This window comes from Nycticebus coucang, chromosome 21 (assembly GCF_027406575.1).
Source record: "Nycticebus coucang isolate mNycCou1 chromosome 21, mNycCou1.pri, whole genome shotgun sequence".
Classification (NCBI taxonomy): Eukaryota; Metazoa; Chordata; class Mammalia; order Primates; family Lorisidae; genus Nycticebus; species Nycticebus coucang.
Genome location: NC_069800.1, coordinates 35,536,158 through 35,555,984, shown reverse-complemented (window position 1 = coordinate 35,555,984; position 19,827 = coordinate 35,536,158). Strand labels below are relative to the sequence as shown.

At 49.9% G+C, this 19,827-nt stretch overlaps 1 protein-coding gene and 1 pseudogene across 1 annotated transcript; both read left to right on the top strand.

Moving 5' to 3' along the window:
* The first annotated feature begins 7,609 nt into the window (after positions 1–7,609).
* MRPS26 (mitochondrial ribosomal protein S26) lies at positions 7,610–10,618 on the top strand. Its single transcript, XM_053574799.1, has 4 exons — positions 7,610–8,778; positions 8,883–9,029; positions 9,119–9,242; positions 9,865–10,618. The coding sequence occupies exons 1-4, from the start codon at positions 8,567–8,569 to the stop codon at positions 9,997–9,999; spliced, it is 618 nt and encodes a 205-aa protein (XP_053430774.1). The 5' UTR covers positions 7,610–8,566; the 3' UTR covers positions 10,000–10,618.
* A 1,387-nt stretch (positions 10,619–12,005) lies between these two features.
* On the top strand, positions 12,006–17,385 carry LOC128573496 (sal-like protein 4; annotated as a pseudogene).
* The last annotated feature ends 2,442 nt before the right edge of the window (positions 17,386–19,827 follow it).

Below are 19,827 nucleotides of genomic sequence, written 5' to 3'. Positions count from 1 at the left end.
GAGCCACAGGCACCGCCCCCTTTCTTACTTTCTACTCAGGGTTCAACAGAGTCCCTAACACCAGAGGCAGGAGCTGGGAGCCCTGCCACCCACCCTTTCAACTCAGGGTTCACGTAGTTGCCAGAGACATAAACCCAAACAGAGCTAGTGTAGGCCAAAAGGAAAGCTTACTGGGGCACACAGTGCAAGAGGGTTTGGCGCGGCAGGGCTGACTGCTCACCAGTATCCACACACAGCCAGCCAGCTGTGAAAGGGTGTGAGTTGGAGTAGGGGCAAGTATTTCTCCCAAGGGGAAGAGTGACAGCCCTGTGCCCACCAGATGCAAATCTCTGAGTCCTGCCACACTTAGGTCCTCACTTCATACAGTTGGATCCTTCCTGTTTCCTTCATCGCCCTCTTCAGATACTCAAGTCTCTTTAATTAAAAGTAAATGTATTTCTCCCTGGCCAAGTTTTTCCCCCTTTATGATAGACTTCTTTAAAAAGTCTCTCGATGGGGCGGTGCCTGTGGCTCAGTTGGTGGGGCGCCGGCCCCATATACCGAGGGTGGCGGGTTCAGGCCCGGCCCCGGCTGAACTGCAACCAAAAAAAATAGCTGGGCATTGTGGCAGGCGCCTGTGGTCCCAGCTACTCAGGAGGCTGAGGCAGGAGAATCACTTAAGCCCAGGAGTTGGAGGTTGCTGTGAGCTGTGTGATGCCATGGCACTCTACCAAGGGCCATAAAGTGAGACTCTGTCTCTACAAAAAAAAAAAAAAAAGTCTCTCGATGGCTCAGCGCCTTGTGGCTCAAGCAGCTAAGGCACCAGCCACATTCACCTGAGCTGGTGGGTTCAAATCCAGCCCAGGCCCACCAAACAACAATGATGGCTGCAACCAAAAATTAGCCAGGCATTGTGGTGGGTGCCTGTAGTCCCAGCTACTTGGGAGGCGGAGGCAAGAGAATCGCTTGAGCCTAGGAGTTGGAGGTTGCTGTGAGCTGTGATCCTACGGCACTCTACCCAGGGAGACAGCTTGAGGCTCTGTCTCAAAAAAAATAAATAAAATAAATAAAAAGTCGAGCCACGCCTGTGGCTCAGTGGGTAGGGCGCCAGCCCCATATACCAAGGGTGACGGGTTCAAACCCAGCCCCAGCCAAACTGCAACAAAAAATAGACAGGTGTTGTGGTGGGCACCTGTAATCCCAGCTACTTGGGAGGCTGAGGCAAGAGAATTGCCTAAGCCCAGGAATTGGAGGTTGCGGTGAGCTGTGTGACGCCACAGCACTCTACGGTGGGCAATAAAGTGAAACTCTATCTCTACAATAAATAAATAAATAAAAAGTCTCTTGCTCTTCTCTCTTCCTCACTTTATTCCGACATAGTCCTTTTTTTTTTTTTTTTTCTTTTTCATTTTTGCTGGTCAGAGTGGCCTTGGGCTAAACCCCAGGGCTCCCAGCTCCTGCCTCTGGCGTTAGGGACTCTGTGCTCTTATTCTGTTCCTCTACCTTCTCCTTCCTCAGAGGGTGGGACTCAGGGCCTGTCTGTTGCCCCTCAGGGCTCTCCAACCCCAAGTCCCTTAGGCCTCAGACCTGGGTCACATATCCTGCTGAGTGCCTCCATGGGGGTGACCAGGGGGCACCTATTTCCCCACTCCTGTTGTCCCTTCTCCATTTTGTTCCTTCCTGGCGCACCAACTGCTATCATCCGTGTTTCCACAACTAACTCCTTATCCTCTACCCCAGGCCACCTGCTCGAGTTTGCACCTCTCAGTGCTTCTACAGCACTTGAGTACCCATTTAGCTCTAAACCCTCTGATTTCCCAACAGCCACAAGCAACTCTCAACAGGAATGACTTTGTGTCCTCGGGATCCAACATCAAATGGTGCTCAGTGGTGAACAAGGGCTTTCTGTATTCTGGTGGCAGGGATATGAGGACAAATTCCAGAGCTGATAGTCTGGAAGGGACATAAAACATTTCTGAAAAGGCAAGTATGTTGTCAGAAGAGGACTAGAACTTTGGATTTTTCTTTTTTTATTTTTTATTTATTTATTTATTTTTGGAGGCAGAGTCTCACTTTGTCGCCCTCAGTAGTGCCATGGCACCACAGGAACCTCAAACTCTTGGGCTCAAACTATCCTCTTGCCTCAGCTTTCCAGTAGCTGGGACTACAGGTGCCTACCACAACACTGGGCTATTTTTTTTAGAGACAGGTAGCGCTCTGGCTCAGGCCTTGGCCTCCCAGAGTGCTAAGATTACAGGTGTGAGCCACCACTCTGGGTCCTGGTTTGGGTTTTTCAGGAAAAATAAAATGTGGGAGAAAAAAGCACCCCAATCCTGTTTAAATTAAACACGAAGGACTCCAAATAAAACATCTGTAAACCAAAACCAGAACTAAGCTAGTTTAATGAACTCGGAGTCATCTTCACTAAACCACAAAGCTGTTTTCTTTTTTTTTTTTTGTAGAGACAGAGTCTCACTGTACCACCCTCGGGTAGAGTGCCGTGGCGTCACACGGCTCACAGCAACTTCTAACTCTTGGGCTGACGCGATTCTCTTGTCTCAGCCTCCCGAGCAGCTGGGACTACAGGCGCCCGCCACAACGCCCGGCTATTTTTTTGTTGCGGTTTGGCCGGGGCTGGGTTTGAACCCGCCACCCTCGGCATATGGGGCCGGTGCCCTACTCACTGAGCCACAGGCGCCGCCCCACAAAGCTGTTTTCTTAAAAATCACCCAAAACAATGTAAGTGAACATAAATTCATACATTCATTTCTGGTTCTTGCTAATAATTTCCAAAAATAAATTTGGAATCTGATAGTACCCCCATCCTGCCTTGGCAGCTGAAGTCCCCATACCTGCCCCCCATCCTTACCACAGGATTTGACACACCTTTACAAATGACCCAGGTCCTCTCATTTGCTATTCAACCCAAAAGAAATTAAACAGGCCTTTGATCTGTGGAGGCTGATGGCTGGTAGTGAAAGTTGACACAGACCCGGCACAAGAGCCCATTTCAAGCAACCCAGGCTAGCTGTGTCCAAATCCACGAATGGTCCTGGGCTCAGCCCAGGATGGGAGAGGTTAGAATTGAGGTACACAATTATTCTGCCCCCTGGTGATAGCCCTAGAGGTGCCCTGCCCCCTCAGCTGGGCCCCTCTCCTGGGTCTGCTGCTTGGAGGGGAGACCCACTCCTACGTATGTACAGTCCCACCTAAATCTACCTCCATCTGCACTGATGGCACCTTGGTTCCTGGGTGTATGGATGCAAATCGTTTCACCAGACCCATTTTAAATGTGAGCAAACAGAAGCCCTCGGGGAGGTGGTCACACCTTTGAATGGCTGCTGGACTCCCCACTCTTAGGTCCCCATTTTTCCCCTGAGGACACCCCTGAGCTATAAGTTAGGAAATTCTCAGGCATTGCCTCTATAGGCCACAATTTCCTTTTCTGAGGTGGGGGTTGGGGGGTATGGTGTAGCTCTGAGAGTGTTGGCCTCAGAAGTGGGAAGATGAGTCCAGGACGCAGACCAGCCTGGAGCAGGAATCTTGTGACTGGAGCCCCCAGAAAGACTTGTGAGAGGGACAGTTGGTGACCTCAGGGATAGTAGCTGCCTAGTGTGTGATGAGGGAATGGATTCTGTGGAAGGGGTTGAGTAGAGAGTGAGCTGCTTTCCTTCCCATCTCCAGATATCACTGGAATCTGGGCCAGGGGTGGGGGGTGCTGTCTGGCTAGGGTCCTGTAGCCACCAGAAAGAGCCACCTCCTCCACAGATCTTCCCTCAGTCAGTGGGGAGGCTGCCCTCCCTAAGGCCTGGGGCTCTGGAATTGAGCTCTGTCCTGGGTGCATATGCATTGCCCCTCCTCTTCTGAACCAAGCCAAGAAAAGCCCCCTTTCCCACCTCTCACCTCCACTGTTTCTTCCTGTGCTTACTGCTGCTGGCACGAAAAGGACAAGAACTAGAAGCACCTGCTCCCCTCACCACCACCATAGGAGAGAGAGGGAAGAGCATTCTGGTTCCTAGCACCTGGTGTCCTACATGGTGGCCTGTCTCATGCACAACTACTCCAACCACCCATCCATCCACCCACCACCCACTGTCTCTATTCCTCTCTCCAACTTTTCACTTCTGAAACTCCCTAAAGGAAGGAGGATGACCCTGGCCAACAGGAGGACCCTCAGCTAGCAAGGTGAGGTAGCCTTTCTGCACGAGGGCTCTGGGAGAAGGCTGGTCCCCTGAAGCACTGTCCCTTGGGCTGGGCCAGTATTCCCCAGCCTCTGGACACCTGAGATGAGGGGTAGTGGCAAAGACGGAAGAGCATTGGGAGACACTAAAGCTGCCTGTGAGGTGCCAAGTGTTTAAGGTGGGCCTGGAGAAAGAGGAAGGGTATATGTGGTGTTGCCGGACTAAGGAGTCTGTCCACCAGTCACCCAACCCAATCTATGGAGAAGCTGATGAAAGATCATCAGTTTCACTTTTATTAGAAAAGCCAGCAATTCCAGAGAGCAGCAGGGATATCTCCCCAAAGAACTGCTCTGCTGTTTCCCACTGTTACTTTTTTTTTTTTTTCTTTTTGTGGAGACAGAGTCTCACTTTATGGCCCTCGGTAGAGTGCCGTGGCCTCACACAGCTCACAGGAACCTCCAACTCCTGGGCTTAAGCGATTCTCTTGCCTCAGCCTCCCGAGCAGCTGGGACTACCCACTGTTAACTTTTATATTCACACAATAAGCATTAGCAATGTTACTATTCATTAAAGTATACATTAAACAGATTTCCCCTCATAGGCTATAAGGTTACACAAAATCTTCCTATATTGGGTGGCGCCTGTGGCTCAGTCGGTAAGGCGCCGGCCCCATATACCGAGGGTGGCAGGTTCAAACCCAGCCCCGGCCCAACTGCAACCAAAAAATAGCCGGGCATTGTGGTGGGCGCCTGTAGTCCCAGCTACTTGGGAGGCTGAGGCAAGAGAATCGCTTAAGCCCAGGAGTTGGAGGTTGCTGTGAGCTGTGTGATGCCATGGCACCCTACCGAGGGCCATAAAGTGAGACTTGTCTCTACAAAAAAAAAAAAAAATCTTCCTATATTAAAGTGGTTGTAACTTCAAGGCATTTTAAAATGAAATTTATAGTTAGTCAACACTTTAGTGGGTGTGCAGAGTGCCCTGGGTCCTTGACCAGTACCATAGAGTCCAGTTTCCCAACTTATGTATGACAGTAGGCCTTGGAAATGAATAAACAATCTCCAGATGTTGGCATTATCCGGCCTTGTTAGAGCCTGATTAGTCCTGCATGAAATGGCCATTCAGGTTAACAGTGGCTGGTAACAATGGGAGTGTCAGATTCCTGAGTGCTGTCCACTGTCTAGGAGAGCAGCCAGGTCATGGCCATGTCCAGGCTAGGTCTGTTGCTACTGCTTCCCATCCTGGACCCTGGAAGACTCAGCATGAGTCCCCCAGCTAATACCTGGAGAAAAAAACAAGCCTCCAGCTCACCCAAGACTCCAGAGTGCCCTTAGGCTCCCTCTCCAACCTGAGTGGGAGGAAGATGATGTGGTGGGTTTTTTCCTCTTACCCTGAGTTGGAGGTGAGGGTTAAGGAGGACAGGCTACAGCCTTAGCTTCCCTCTGAAGAAGGGTTCCAGACACTGCAGCAGGCAGCCTAGACCAGCCTGACTGTAGCCTCCCAAGCTACCCTGGCTCCCCCAGCACCTGGTACAGATACTGCTGGTACATGGGGTGAGAGGCCCCTGGCATTTGAGACCAGCCAGTGGCCATCATGGCTGAGGGCTGGGGACTGTGAGGTGAGAATGAGAACCAGGGGGGTGCCCCCTGCCATAGCACCCCCAGCTGGCTCTGTGCCCCTACATACAGCAGGGGTGCCATTTGCTAGCCTAGTGCCCAGGAGAATTCTAGACAATGTGTTAAAAGACTTAGTTTAAAGATCAAAGTCACTAGGAAGACAGAAGGAGATAATTGTATAGAAAGCTCCAAAAAGAAGACAATGGTGGCCATGGGTGTCCCCCAGGCATCTTGACAGTCAAGCCAGTGGGAAGATGTGAGGGGTGTGATAGGCAGCAGGGCCCAGACTTCTTTCTGCTGCTGCTGGTTAAGGTGCTGAAACTCTTCCATTGTCAGCTCAGTCCTGTGATAATCCACTAACTCGTTGACATCCTCCTTTACAAATTTTTCTGCTATCCCAAATTAGAACTGGCAGCCTTTCCATGCTTAATACTATGGATCCCAGTCCTTTTCTTAAAGTTCTCAAACTACCCCCTACTGGCTTTAAACTTCTTTTGAGCACTGGTATGAGGCATACCTTTCACTAAATCATTGTGGAGGATCTTGGCTTTCTCACAAATTACCATCTCAGAAATCACATCGCCAGCCAGCTGTTTTTCATTAATCCAAACTAAGAGGAGTTTTTCCCTCTCTTCTTTAGTTTCCAATTTCCTAGAGGTTAGCGTCATAACCCCTTTCACCACATCAGCTGCTTTGATAGCTTCTTTATTTTTCAAAATCATACAAATAGTCAATTTAGGCATCCTGAACATAGTAGTGAGATCAACCACACATAGCACTTTCATGCTTAGCAATAAGATCTTTCTTAACTTCAATTGTAGCTCTAACAGCTTTCCTCTTACTCTTATTTTCCTCACTACACTTAGGACCCATGACGAATACACTTAGTTGTTATTACATTAAAAAAAAAAACATGGGCGGCGCCTGTGGCTCAGTGAGTAGGGCGCCGGCCCCATATGCCGAGGGTGGCGGGTTCAAACCCAGCCCCGGCCAAACTGCAACAAAAAAATAGCCGGGTGCTGTGGCGGGCACCTGTAGTCCCAGCTACTCAGGAGGCTGAGGCAAGAGAATCGCTTAAGCCCAGGAGCTGGAGGTTGCTGTGAGCTGTGTGATGCCACGGCACTCTACCAAGGGCCATAAAGTGAGACTCTGTCTCTACAAAAAAAAATAAATAAAAATAAAATAGGGCGGCGCCTATGGCTCAGTCGGTAGGGCGCCGGCCCCATATACCGAGGGTGACGGGTTCAAACCCGGCCCCGGCCAAACTGCAACCAAAAAATAGCCGGGCGTTGTGGCGGGCGCCTGTAGTCCCAGCTACTCGGGAGGCTGAGGCAAGAGAATCGCTTAAGCCCAGGAGTTGGAGGTTGCTGTGAGCCGTGTGAGGCCACGGCACTCTACCAAGGGTCATAAAGTGAGACTCTGTCTCTACAAAAAAAAAAAAAAAAAAAAAAAAAAAAATAAATAAAATAAAATAAAATAAATAAATAAAAATAAAATAAAATAAAAAAACATAAGACAGGCACGAAAGCATAAAATTAGCAAAAATCACACGAGATGCTTTCACTACATCTTCCAACAAGGAACTGAAGGAAAGTGTAGGGGTGGCCCAAGTGCTGGGGAAACATACAAAAACACATGAATAACATGCTGGGTGTTTGAATTTCAGGCAAAATTGGCTACAATTTATCGTTCAGATTCTGAATTCTGAAGCTTTTAGATTCCAGGGGCAATAATGTATTTAAAGAGCTCCAGGGAAGCACTATTGTTGCTGGAAGATGAAGCCCTAAGGAGAGAAAGAACACCCAAACACCTGTGTTTAAAAGACGAAGGTCTTTATTACAGTTGTGAAGCAATGGCAGACTAGAGTCCAAATTGGCCTGGCTCCCGGCCTGGCTGTCTTCTTTTTATCTCCAGTCAAAAATTCCAGCCCATGGGTACTTTTCTCATTTTAAATCAAGCTGGAAAAGCGGGCTCCAGCTGTTACAGAACTGCAGGCTTTTACAGAAGCAGAAGCAAGCGTTAGTTTCCAGGTCCCAGTAAGTCAAGTTTCTACAAATTTCTAAGAGCTGAGTTACCACAGGGAGGATCTTGCAGGTGTGTACTTGAGGTCTCCTTGAGAAGACCTCTGTTTTCTTAGACCTCACTTTTTCTGGGTATCTGCTCTATTATAACTAAAGGCGAAAGGTAAGATCCTATGAGGGAAAGCCTTACCGCCTAATTTATTTAAGCGGGACTGAGCTTGGTGGATAGTCTTTTAGTGTGGACAAGGCCGCAGGCCCAGGGAGCTGGAGACTCCCAAGCTGGGTCCTCCAGCTCCTGAGGGAAGAGAGCATGTCGGCTGCAGGGGGCCAGGTGGGGACCAGAGAGGAGAAGGTCAGGGAAGTCTACGCTCTGTGGTCAGACGATCAGTATCTCACGTGCACGACTGCCCCTCTTCCTCTGCAGACTTAGAACCCGAGGCGGCACCCCACCCCACACATGCGGCCTCCAATAAAAGTGCGAGGTCACTGAAGCTGTTGCCTCGAGTTCACTCCTTGGTCCTGGTATCTATCACCCCCGCTGAGGCCCTTCCTCGCGCCGGAGCTGAAGGAACGCGGGCCCAGCCAGAGCCCTGGGGGCAAGTGTCGCGTGCAGATATGTCCGGGGTCCCGCGCAGTCAGCAACTGCAGAGGCCTCGCCGCGGAGCTGTGGTTGGAGAGGGCGGCCGAGAACTACACGTCCCATCGTGCCTAGCGACCACTTCCGGGTCTCGGCGGCGTCCGGGCGGCGCGGCCGTGGCCTGGGAATTCCGCCATGCTGCGCATGCTGAGCGGCCTGGGCGTGCGGCCCCCGTGCCGGCCCCTAGTCCTGCGGCTGTTGCCGGCGCGCGGCCGCAAGACCCGCCACGACCCGCCAGCCAAGTCTAAGGTCGGGCGCGTGAAGACGCCGCCCTTGGTGGACCCTGCGGAGTACTTAGTGCTGATGCAGCGGTACCAGCAGTACCGCCAGACCGTGCGCGCCCTCAGGTGTGTGACGAAGGGGGAGGTGGCCGCCCGCGCCGGCAGGGTAGTGCGGGAGCGGGAGCGGGAGCGGGAGCAGAGGGGGCCGACCTGAAGCGTTCTCCGCTTAGGCAGGAGTTCGTGTCCGAGGTGCGGAAGAAGGTGCATGAGGCCCGAGCCGGGGTCCTAGCGGAGCGCAAGGCCCTGCAGGACGCCGCCGATCACCAGGATCTGATGGCCTGGAACCAGGCGGAGAACCAGCGTCTGCAGAAGTTACGGTGCGTGGGGCGGGAGGCGGGGCGGCGCCGCCTGGCCTGCCTGGGAGAGGCCCGGGCCCCACTCAGCCTCGGCCTCTTGCCCCTCGTAGGATAGAGAGGCTGTGGCGGGAGGCGCAGGAGCAGGAGCAGCGGCGGGCCGAGGAGCAGGACCGCCAGACCCAAGAGGCGAAGGCCTGGGTGCAGCTCAAGGAGCGAGAAGTGCTGCAGCTGCAGGTGGGCATCGGCTCCGGAGAGTGGGGCTGGGGCCGGAGCTCAGCCGGTGCCACAGTGGAAATTCTGGGCGCCGCGAAGTGGGGTGCTGGCCACGTACGGAGGCTTAGCGTTATCAGGGAGGGAATGAGAAAAGGGAGAGACCCGGAACTGAGGGTAGAAACTAGAAGGTGTTCAAGTGCCTACCAGATGGCAAATGTGTCTGTGGGAGGGCCCCCTCTTTCCATGAAGGGGTTGTGTTTTGCTGTACAAGTGATGAAGTTGTTGAAGGGGTAAATATCCTAAGCTAGGATTGGCAGGTCTAAGACTTAATGCAGGCAGACCAGGTAGGAGTAATCCAGTGAGAATAGATGAAGCTTGATTTAATGTAAGAGGAATAGGGACAAGTTTGAGAGCAATTCAGAGGGGACCAAGTAAAATGAGGGGCTGATTCCACCCAGCAGAACATGAGATTGTCATAGATGGTGCTTGGGGTTCTGGCTGCAGTGTCCAAGGACTGATTTGTCTAAGGAGGAATATGATAAGGCCACTTGATGTTATTCTGCTGGAAAGTCGGTGAAACACCAAAAGGCCAGCAAGCACATGCAGGAGGCTCCCACTCAGCAGGCCTTTTCTTTCCCAATAGGAGGAGGCAAAAACCTTCATCACTCGAGAGAACCTGGAGGCACGGGTGGAAGAAGCATTGGACTCCCAGAAGAGCTACAACTGGGCTATCACCAAAGAGGGGCTGGTGGTCAGGCCACAGCACAAGGGATCCTAGGGGCCCAGCAAGGACAGTACCCATCCAGGGACCATGTATTTATGGAGAGTAGAGTAGGACAGTTGGAATAAAGCAGTTGGTGCTTCTTACAAGGAAGGCTTAAGTGTTTCCAGCATGGCCCTCACAGTCTAGCCTCTGCACCAATCACTTGATCAGAACCCGCCTGTATGGCCTCAGCATAGCACCAGGTGCTAGAGTGGCTTCCACTTCATAGATCAGACTGGGCCACAGCCTCTGTGAGGCTGCCAAGTTATGTCCTACGTACCATCACAGACCAGATGTGGCCTACTGCCTATTTATGTTATGGGGTTTTATTGCTGCTGTTACTGCCCTGGGTAGGGTGTCATGGCATCATCATAGCTCACAGCAACCTCAAACTCTTGGGCTCAGGTAATCCTCTTGCCTCAGCCTCCCAAGTAGGTTGGACTACAGGTACCCACCTCAATGTCCAGCTGGTTATTTTGTGTTTTTGGTAGAGATGGAGTCTTGCTCTTGCTCAGGCTGGCCTCAAACTCTTGAGCTCAAGCAATCCACCCACCTTGGCCTCCCAAAAGTGCTAGGAGTACAGATGTGAGCCACCTTGCCCAGCCTTGTTTTTGTAAATAAAGTTTTATTAGAACACACATCTGTTTGTTCACTTCTTTTACACTACAATGGCAAATATGAATAGTTGCAACAGAGACCACATGACTTACAAAGAAAAAGTTTGCTGATCTCTAGGGCACCAGGTTCTGACTTAAGAGTACGTTTCTCGGGTGGTGCCTGTGGCTCAGGGAGTAGGGCACCAGTCCCATATATCAAGGGTGGCAGGTTCAAACCCGACCCTGGCCAAAACTGCAACAAAAAAAAAAAAGTATGTTTCTCCCAGTACCTGAGCCATGTGCTAACTATTGGCCAGGGCCCTGCTGCTCAATACTGGTCTTTGTTGCCCAGGGTCTGGTGTATCAAAAACCCAGAGGACAAAAGACGGGGCCCCATTTATTCTGGTGGCTATCTCCAGCCATAGCCTTAGTGACTCACATCTGCCTTGACACTGCCAGCGTTCTTGGACCACTCACCAAATTGTACTGACAGAGGAGACCTGGTTGACTAAGAACCAAACCCTATGGGTACTAGGAGTACTTGTGATTGACATTACAAAGTCGAGTAAGTAATCATGCAGACCCATGGCCCCAGTTCAGATACAGGCCCTAGAGTAGCACCTGAGATGAGGTTGAAGACATGTTTGACCAGATCTGCCCTCCCTTCACATGAACTTCAGCTACCAAGGAGGAAAACAAACAGAATCCAGCTCCTTCCATGACTCATGACTCCCACCTTACAAGGGTTAGAAGGGCCTGGGAACGACCAAGAAATGCAAACCTACTAGGGTGTATGGACAGAGCATTCAAAGAAGCAAGGCATCAAGCTGCACCTTGCACCCAGCACTCCTGAGGGCCACGGCCTCCAGCTAGTTACTGCTCTTCCCTTCCTTGGCACTGATTGTGGCCAGCACAGTGGAGTCCCTGCCTTCAGATGCTCAGTGCAGCATCTGGAGTGAGATCTGAGGGGCACACATTGTGGGCCATGGTTTGGCTCTGTCTTTGATAGCCCCAGGCTTTATTGTGAAGAGTGGGCCATCTGGTCCCCTGCAGTGGAAGTGTTTGGTGACCTTTTGTGTGGGACCCTGGGCCTGTGTCAGGAAGTCCACTTTTGTGAACCATACTCTTGCCTGAACCTCCTTGTCTCCAATTTTATTCTTCCCAAGTCCTTTGCACCAGGATCCATCAAGACGCAAGCCATCTGTTCAGATGGGAGGATACGATGTGACACCTGGGAGCTTTCTTTGGGCTGATTTCTCTTCACTGCTGTCCTCTAGTGTGGCACATGGGACTGTAACTCAGCACTCATTGTCTGTTGGTGCCAGTATGGGAAGGAAAAAAAAGAGTTCCAAGAGGCAGCCAAGTTATGTCCTATGTACCATCACACAGAGCCACCAGGAAGGCAGCCATCATGCTGGTGTAGGCATGAACAGGCAGCTTACTGGTAACTTCAGTGTTAACTCCAACCCTGTGCCATCTGTATCTGCTTCTGTTGGCTCATAGTGTGCTGCTAGGGGTATAGACAGGCCATCAGATTCCACCAGTCCTGGTAGCAGGGTCACATGAGATCCCACACTAGAAAGCGTAATCTCTGCTGAAACCTGGATAGTTAACCTCATAGGCTTGGCCTTGCTCAAGAAAACCAGGGTCTCTTTCAGATCCTTGTCTCAAGTTCTAAATAGGGTTTGGATCTGCAGGGTTGGAAGGGCCAGCCAGACTTGCCAGAATCATGCAGCAGCCTGGACCATCCAGAGAATCTTGGCTTGCTCAAGACCCTGCTTAGATTCAGAGGTTACCCACTAAATGCACTCGGAGCAGAACACCCAAATGTAAATGCTTTCTTCAAGATTTGAGAAGGCCCACCATGCTTTGTGCACTATAGGGATGGTGGGTGAGGGGAAACCAAGGCACAAGTATAATTTGGGTTTTACTAGGGGGAAGGTATGCTGACCCCCAGGATAATCTTCCCAATCAAATATAGATGTTTTACCAAGACACTTAGGATTTTTCCCCTTCCAGTTATCCAGGATAAGCAGCATGATATCCTGGGGGTGCTGGTCAAGTGCTTGCAAAACTGCCCAGTTATTCACGTCTGGGGCTAGGTGGAGATACACTGCTGCCTGGTGAAGGCAAACTGCTTGTCCAAATGGGTAGGAAAAGAGAAGAATGTGTTTGTCAGATTAATGGGTGCAGAGTGCTTTGTTGATCTATTCAGTCAAGGAGACCACTCAAGACCTGACTGAGCCTAAAGTTGTTCCAAATTTTCTGCATAGAACAGTGACTGGTATCCAATAATCCCTGAAATTTGGGGATTTCCCTCCTGAACTTACCCTTTGGTTATGTCCCCAACTCTTACAAGTAGAATTGAAATGGACACCTAGAAAATAAGCCTAGCTGACCACTGAAATAAGGATAACTAGGAAGAGTCAAGCTTGGAACTCTTTTTTTTCCTTCCCAAATATGAAGTCGACAGGGTGCAGTGGTTCATGCCTGTAATCCCAACATTTTGGGAAGCAGAGGCAGGGGTGTGGGTAGGACAGGATTGCTTGAACCTGGGAGTTTGAAGCTGCAGTAAGCTATGATAATGCTACTGCACCCCAGCCTGGGTGAAAGCAAGACCCTATCTCAAAAAAAGGAAGGAAGAGAGAGAAGAAAGGACATAAGAAAGAGGAAGGACGGAAAGGAAGAATTAAAATAAGACCTTGTAAAATATCTTCAGAAAAGCTGGGAGCATGTTTGCATGATCCTCTCACTGCTTCCATCCAGAAATCCATTTGAATAAATCAGAAAATATCCCAGCTACTCGGGAGGCTGAGGCAAGAGAATCGCCTAAGCCCAGGAGTTGGAGGTTGCTGTGAGCTGTGTGATGCCACGGCACTCTACCGAGGGTGACAAAGTGAGACTCTGTCTCAAAAATAAATAAATAAATCAGAAAATAGAGAAAGCCCCATGAGAGAGCACATAGCTTTGTGGTTACAAACCTGGTGCAGCCTGCTGATGTTTGCATCCCAGCTTCTCCTTTTGCTGTTTGAATGTTTTAGGGAGGACATTTTTATCCCTCTGTGCCTCAGTTTTCTCAAAAGTAAAATAGGGATAAATAATAATGGTATCTACCTAAAAGATTATTGTGGCAATTAAATGAGAAACGCATGTGAAGTTAAACTCAGTGCCTAAAACACAGTAAGTGCTCAATACATGTTAGATACTATTATGACTGGGTTTTTGTTTGTTTGTTTGTTTTTTAAGACAGAGTCTCACTATATTGCCTTGGGTAGAGTGCCGTGATGTCACAGCTCACAGCAACCTCAAACTCCCGGGCTCAACCGATTTTCCTGCCTCAGCCTCCCAAATAGCTGGGAGTACGGGCGCCCGCAGCAATGTCCGCCTATTTTTTGTTGGTTATTGTTGTTTAGCTGGCCCAGGCTGGGTTCGAACCTGCCGGTCTCAGTGTACGTGGCTGGTGCAGTAACCACTGTGCCATGGGTGCCAAGCCATTGTTGTTGTCGTCGTCGTTGTCTTTTGTGGTTTTTGGCCGAGGCTGGGATGAAGCTGCCACCTCCAGCATATGGGGCTGGTGCCCTACTCCTTTGAGCCACAGGCTCCACCCTGTTGTTGTTGTTATTTATTTATTTATTTATTTTTTGTAGAGACAGAGTCTCACTTTATGGCCCTTGGTAGAGTGCCGTGGCCTCACACAGCTCACAGCAACCTCCAACTCCTGGGCTTAAGCGATTCTCTTGCCTCAGCCTCCCGAGTAGCTGGGACTACAGGCGCCCGCCACAACGCCCGGCTATGTTTTTTTTCTTTTTTTTGGTTGCAGTTCAGCTGGGGTCGGTTTTGAACCTGCTACCCTCGGTGTATGGGGCCGGCGCCTTACCGACTGAGCCACAGGCGCCGCCCTGTTGTTGTTATTTTTAATGAAACTAGAAAATGGCTTCAGATTCATACCTTGGACTGAGCAGGATTACTACCTGCCCAGACCGCAGTGAAATGGGCAAAGAATTGCTGGAGGAGGCCTGGACATACCCAGCAGCTCCCCTTGTCTCCAGCAGAGGGCGGACTCATCAAGATAGTGGAAGGGCCCTCAAAAATGTAAAAGATAAGTAAATTTGGCTACATTATTTTAAAAATGAACAAAATAAAGAACAAAGGAAATTAGAAACCTAGTTAGTCGTTTTTTCTCTCGGTCTTTCTCCTTTGAAACCACACTGTCTCTTAAATCTGTTGCCCTCTGTGCATCTCGCTCTCACTTGAAAGGAAGCTGCAGACATACTACATCTCTAATTTTTCCTTCCTCCTTCCCTCCCTCCCTCCCTTCCCTCTTTCTTTCTTTAAACAGAGTTTTACTCTGTCGCCCTGGGTAGACTACTGTGGCATCATCATAGCTCACAGCAACCTCAAAAACTCCTGGGCTCAGGCAATCATCTAGCTTCAGCCTCCCAAGTAGCTGGGACTACAGGTGCCTGCCACAACCTTGGCTGTTTTTTCTATTTTTAGTAGAAATGAGGTCTCACTCTTGCTCAGGCTGATCTAACCACCTCAGCCTCCTAGAGTGCTAGGATTACAATGTGAACCACTGCTCCTAGCCTCTACTTTTTTTTTTGTTTTGAGACAAAGTCTCACTTTGTCACCCTGGGTAGAGTGCTGTGGCATCATAGCTCACAACAACCTCAAACTCTTGGGCTCAGAGGATCCTCTGGTCTCAGCCTCCCGAGTAACTGGGACTACAGGTGCCTGCCACAACACCTGGCTGCTTTTTCTATTTTTAGTAGAGATGAGGTCTCACTCTTGCTTAAGCTGGTCTCCAACTCCTGAGCTCAGGCAATCCACCTGCCTCAGCCTCCCAGAGTGCTAGGATTACAAGTGTGAACCACTGTACCCAGCCTCTACATTTTTTTTTTTTAGAGACATAGTCTCACTTTGTGGCCCTCAGTAGAGTGTGGTGGCATCACAGCTCACAGCAACCTCCAGCTCTTGGGCTTAGGTGATTCTCTTGCCTCAGCCTCCCTAGTAGCTGGGACTACAGGCAACCACCACAATGCCCAGCTATTTTTTTGGTTGCAGTTTGGCCGGGGCCTGGTTTGAACCTGCCACCCGTGGTATATGGGGTCGGCAACCTACTCACTGCGCCACAGGCGGGGGAGCCAGGTACTCCAATGAACCACCCAGGGAATGATGAGGAGGCCAGTGGGGAGGAAGTTACGGCAAAGGGGCCTCGCCGGGAGGAGACACACGTCTGCAAGAAATGCTGTGCGGAATTCTTTAGCATCTCTGAGTTCTTGGAACATAAGAAAAATTGCACTAAAAATCCACCTGTCCTCATGAATGACAGCAAGGGGCCAGTGCCTTCTGAAGACTTCTCTGGAGCTGTGCTGAGTCACCAGCCACCCAGTCCAAGCAGTAAGGATGGTCACAGGGAGCATGGAGGCAGCTCAAGGGACATGAAGGAGAAGCCAGGTGCAGAATCAGTGGTGTACTTAAAGGGAGAGACAGCTCTGGCAACCACGCCCCAGGACATAAGCTATTTACCTAGAGGCAAAGTGGCTAACACTAACGTGACTCTGCAGGCCCTGCAAGGCACCATGGTGGCTGTGAATCAGCGGAATGCAGATGCACTGCCAACCCCTGTGCCTGGTGCCAACAGCATCCCATGGGTCCTCAAGCAGATCCTGTGTCTACGGCAGCAGCAGCTACAGCAGATCCAGCTCACTGAGCAGATCGGGGTTCAGGCGAACATGTGGGCCACCCATGCCCTCCACGCGGGGCAGGGGCTGACACCTGAAGACCTTGAGCAGCCACATGTCCCAGCAGGTTTCTGCAGCTGTGGCTTTGCTCAGCCAGAAAGCTGGAAGCCAAGTTCTATCTCTGGATGCCTTGAAACAAGCCAAGCCACCTCATACCAACATCCTTCCACTGCCAGCTCTCTGTCCCCGGGGCTGACGCCCTATGCACTGAATCCAGATGGGCCTAGGGTGCTCCCAAATGTCATGTCTCGCCTTCCAAGTCCTTTGCTCCCACAGGCCCCAGGCTTGGTGCTGTTCCAGAGTCCTTTCTCCCCTGTGGCACTAGACCCATCCAAGAAAGGGAAAGGGAAGTTACCGACCCTCTCCGCGGTGGATGTCAAACCCAGAGATGAGACCATCCTCTCCAAGCACAAGTCTCGGAGCAGTCTCCCTTCAACATTTAGCCGAACCCAGCCAACCTATGTCAAAGTTGAAGTTCCTGCCACGTTTTTGGGACCCTCAACCTTGTCCCCAGGGATGACCCCTTTGTTGGCGGCCCAGCCATTCCAACAGGCCAAGCAACACGGCTGCACACAGTGTGGTAAGAACTTCTCATCTGCCAGTGCTCTCCAGATTCACAGGTGGACTCACACAGGAGAGAAGCCTCTTGTGTGCAACATATGCGGGCGAGCTTTTACCACCAAGGGCAACTTAAGGTCCATTACATGACCCACAGGGCAAACAATAACTCAGTACCCCGTGGGAGAAAGTTGGCTATCGAGAACACCATGGCTGTTAGGTATGGACGGAAAGAGAGTCTCAGAAATGTTTCCCCTGGAAATCCTGGCCCCTTCAGTGAACACAGACCCTGTCATGTGGAACCAGTACACCAGCATGCTCAATGGCGGTCTGCCGTGAAGGCCAACGAGATCTTTGTGATCCAGAGTGGCGGGATTCCCTCCCTCCCAGTTGCCCTGGGAGCCAGCTCTGTCGTCAATAACGCCCCTGCCTGGGCTACTGACAACGGTCCCTAACACCAGTTCCCTCACTTCCTGGAAGAAAACAAGATTGCAGTCAGCTGAGCGAAAGGAGGACTGGCTGGAAGGAGAAAGCAGGCAGAGTGGAATCAGCGGAATCGGAATCTGCTCTTCTCATTTTTTTTTGCAGTTTTTGGCTGGGGCTGGGTTCAAACTTGCAGTTTTTGGCTGGGGCTGGGTTGGAACCCGCCACCTCTGGCATATGGCCCCTGTGAGCCACAGGCGGCACCCTCTTCTCATTTTCTTTCAGAACCCATCTCTTCCTCCTGTTTTCCTTTTTCTTACTGATATGCGAATGATGTTTACTAAGGTTGTGACCACAACCTCTGGCAGTCTTTTTTTTGGTTTTTGGCCAAGGCTGGGTTTGAACCCACCACCTCCGGCATATGGGACCGGCGCCCTACTCCTTGAGCCACAGGCGCTGCCCACCTCTGGCAGTCTTAACAATCACAATTGTTGCTATGCTGCTTTGCAAAATAAAAATAAATAAATAAATAAATAAATAAAAATTCATACCAAAACAGACTAGATTTTTTTTTTTAATTTGGAAAGAAGTGAGTCTTGCAAAGTAGCTTTGTTACTTGTGATAAACTGTATACTTAAAACCTTGTACAAATGTAGAGTGACTTTTTCCAAAGACTGTTACCTATTGTAAGGTAGAACAATTGGAATTACTGAACCACAATGGAAAAGACAACTACTTAGCCTAAGTTGAGGGGATAGGGGTCCTGTGAACTTCCATGGTAACTACAGGTAAGTGGACTGAGAGAGGATAGCCGAGAAGGCTGAGGTCTAGAAGAACAGGTCTTCTCAAGGCGACCACAAGGATACACACACACAGGGTCCTCTCCATGGTGACTCAGCTCTTGGGAATTTGTAAACTTAGCTTCCTGAAACTTGGAAATTTCCAAGTTCTGTGAAATCCTGTAGTTCTGTAGGGGCGGGAATAGCATCTCCCGCTTGATTCAAACTGGCCAATGAGAAGGGTACCTGTGGGGGTGGAACTTTTTGACTGTCAATAAAAAGGGAAAGACTAAGGCAGTCGGGGAGCGCGTTCATTTGGAATTCTTCTATGCCGGAAGCTCCCGGCTGGTGAATAAAGCCCTTCCTCTTATAAACATGGTGTTTGGGTGCTCTTTCTCTCCGTTGGGCCTTGTCTTCCTGCAACATACAACGTCTGTCATCAATCTATTTAGGGACTTGTTTTATAAATGCCCCCAACCCTGTCCCCATCTTTTTTCTTTCTTTCTTTTTTTTTAAATACATTTATTTATTTATTTATTTATTTTTGCAGTTTTGGCCAGGGCTGGGTCTGAACCTGCCACCTCTGGCATATGGGGCCAGTGCCCTACCCCTTTGAGCCACAGGTGCCGCCTTTTTTTTTGAATGTACTTTAAAAGAAAAAAAAAAAAAAACTGAGGTTGTAGAATTATAGAATTCCTTCAACCTTAGAACTTTTAGCAGGATGCCCTCAAATGGACTTATTTTAGTCCTTAGGGAGTCAATGTGTGTGTTGCTGCTTATTTCAATACAGTTCATTTGGAACCCTGAGAGTGCCAATGTCCTCCCCACACTTCTGATGCCTTCGTCTTCCTGAACGTCAGAAGAGTGGGCACCTGAGCGGGGAATCTCAAGTGACTTAATTTTAGTTCGCCAGTGCCTAAAGAACTGGGTTTTCATTCTTGAGAAGAAATTCGTGCAAGGGTGTGTTTCCTATCACAGGCTCACATACCGATTTGTTGAATTTCCTTGGTATGACTTACCAAGGTAATTATTATTACCAGGTAATACTGAAAGACTTGGGACAGGACCCCCCACTCTGTCCGGAACGATGACAACCCCAATCAACCGCAAGAGACGGCACTTGATGCAATCAGGAAGAGGATTTTATTCCAGCATGCTGGGGCTTAACTCGTAACTCTTTCAGGAGCAGAGGAGTCAAGCCCCGAACAGCAGGTTTTACAAGCTTATAAAGGCAAAAATCACAAAGTAGGGAGGGGTAGCAGACATAGCAGGGGCTTTCCAGATAAGAAGAACTCTGGTTCATTACTCATCTGTCTTAAGACAAGATCAGCAGTTAAACATTTGCTTAGCTCTTTTCTCAGAACCGGTTACCGGTTATCTGCTTCAGCTAGGGGCTATTTCCTAGAACAGTTACAAAAGGTCACATTCTTATGGTAGGGGGCGAGAGGTGCTGCTACATGAGGTGCTGCTACATGGCTGCCTCCCCCCCCCCTTTGGATTTGGTAGTACTTTCCTTCAATACCTGGTAATACGTATAATAATAATTATTATATGCCAGGTAATTATGAAGATTTCTGCCTCCCTTCCCACCCTAGGAGTATTTCATGAAGGCTACGAAGTTGGAACAGGCAAGTCCTGGGTGTGAAAGCTTTAATTTATCTACCTCATTTATTTTCTATTTTTTGTAGCCTTAGTCTCAATTTTCCTATTTTATGACCGCTAAAGTATTCCCAGGCCCTGTCT

Excerpts from the sequence above, each read along its gene's own strand:
- MRPS26 (XM_053574799.1), top strand. The coding sequence starts at position 8,567 with ATGCTGCGCATGCTGAGCGGCCTGGGCGTGCGGCCCCCGTGCCGGCCC. Across the intron at positions 9,030-9,118 it reads CAGCGTCTGCAGAAGTTACG|GATAGAGAGGCTGTGGCGGG; the intron begins GTGCGTGGGGCG and ends TGCCCCTCGTAG. Across the intron at positions 9,243-9,864 it reads GAGAAGTGCTGCAGCTGCAG|GAGGAGGCAAAAACCTTCAT; the intron begins GTGGGCATCGGC and ends CTTTCCCAATAG.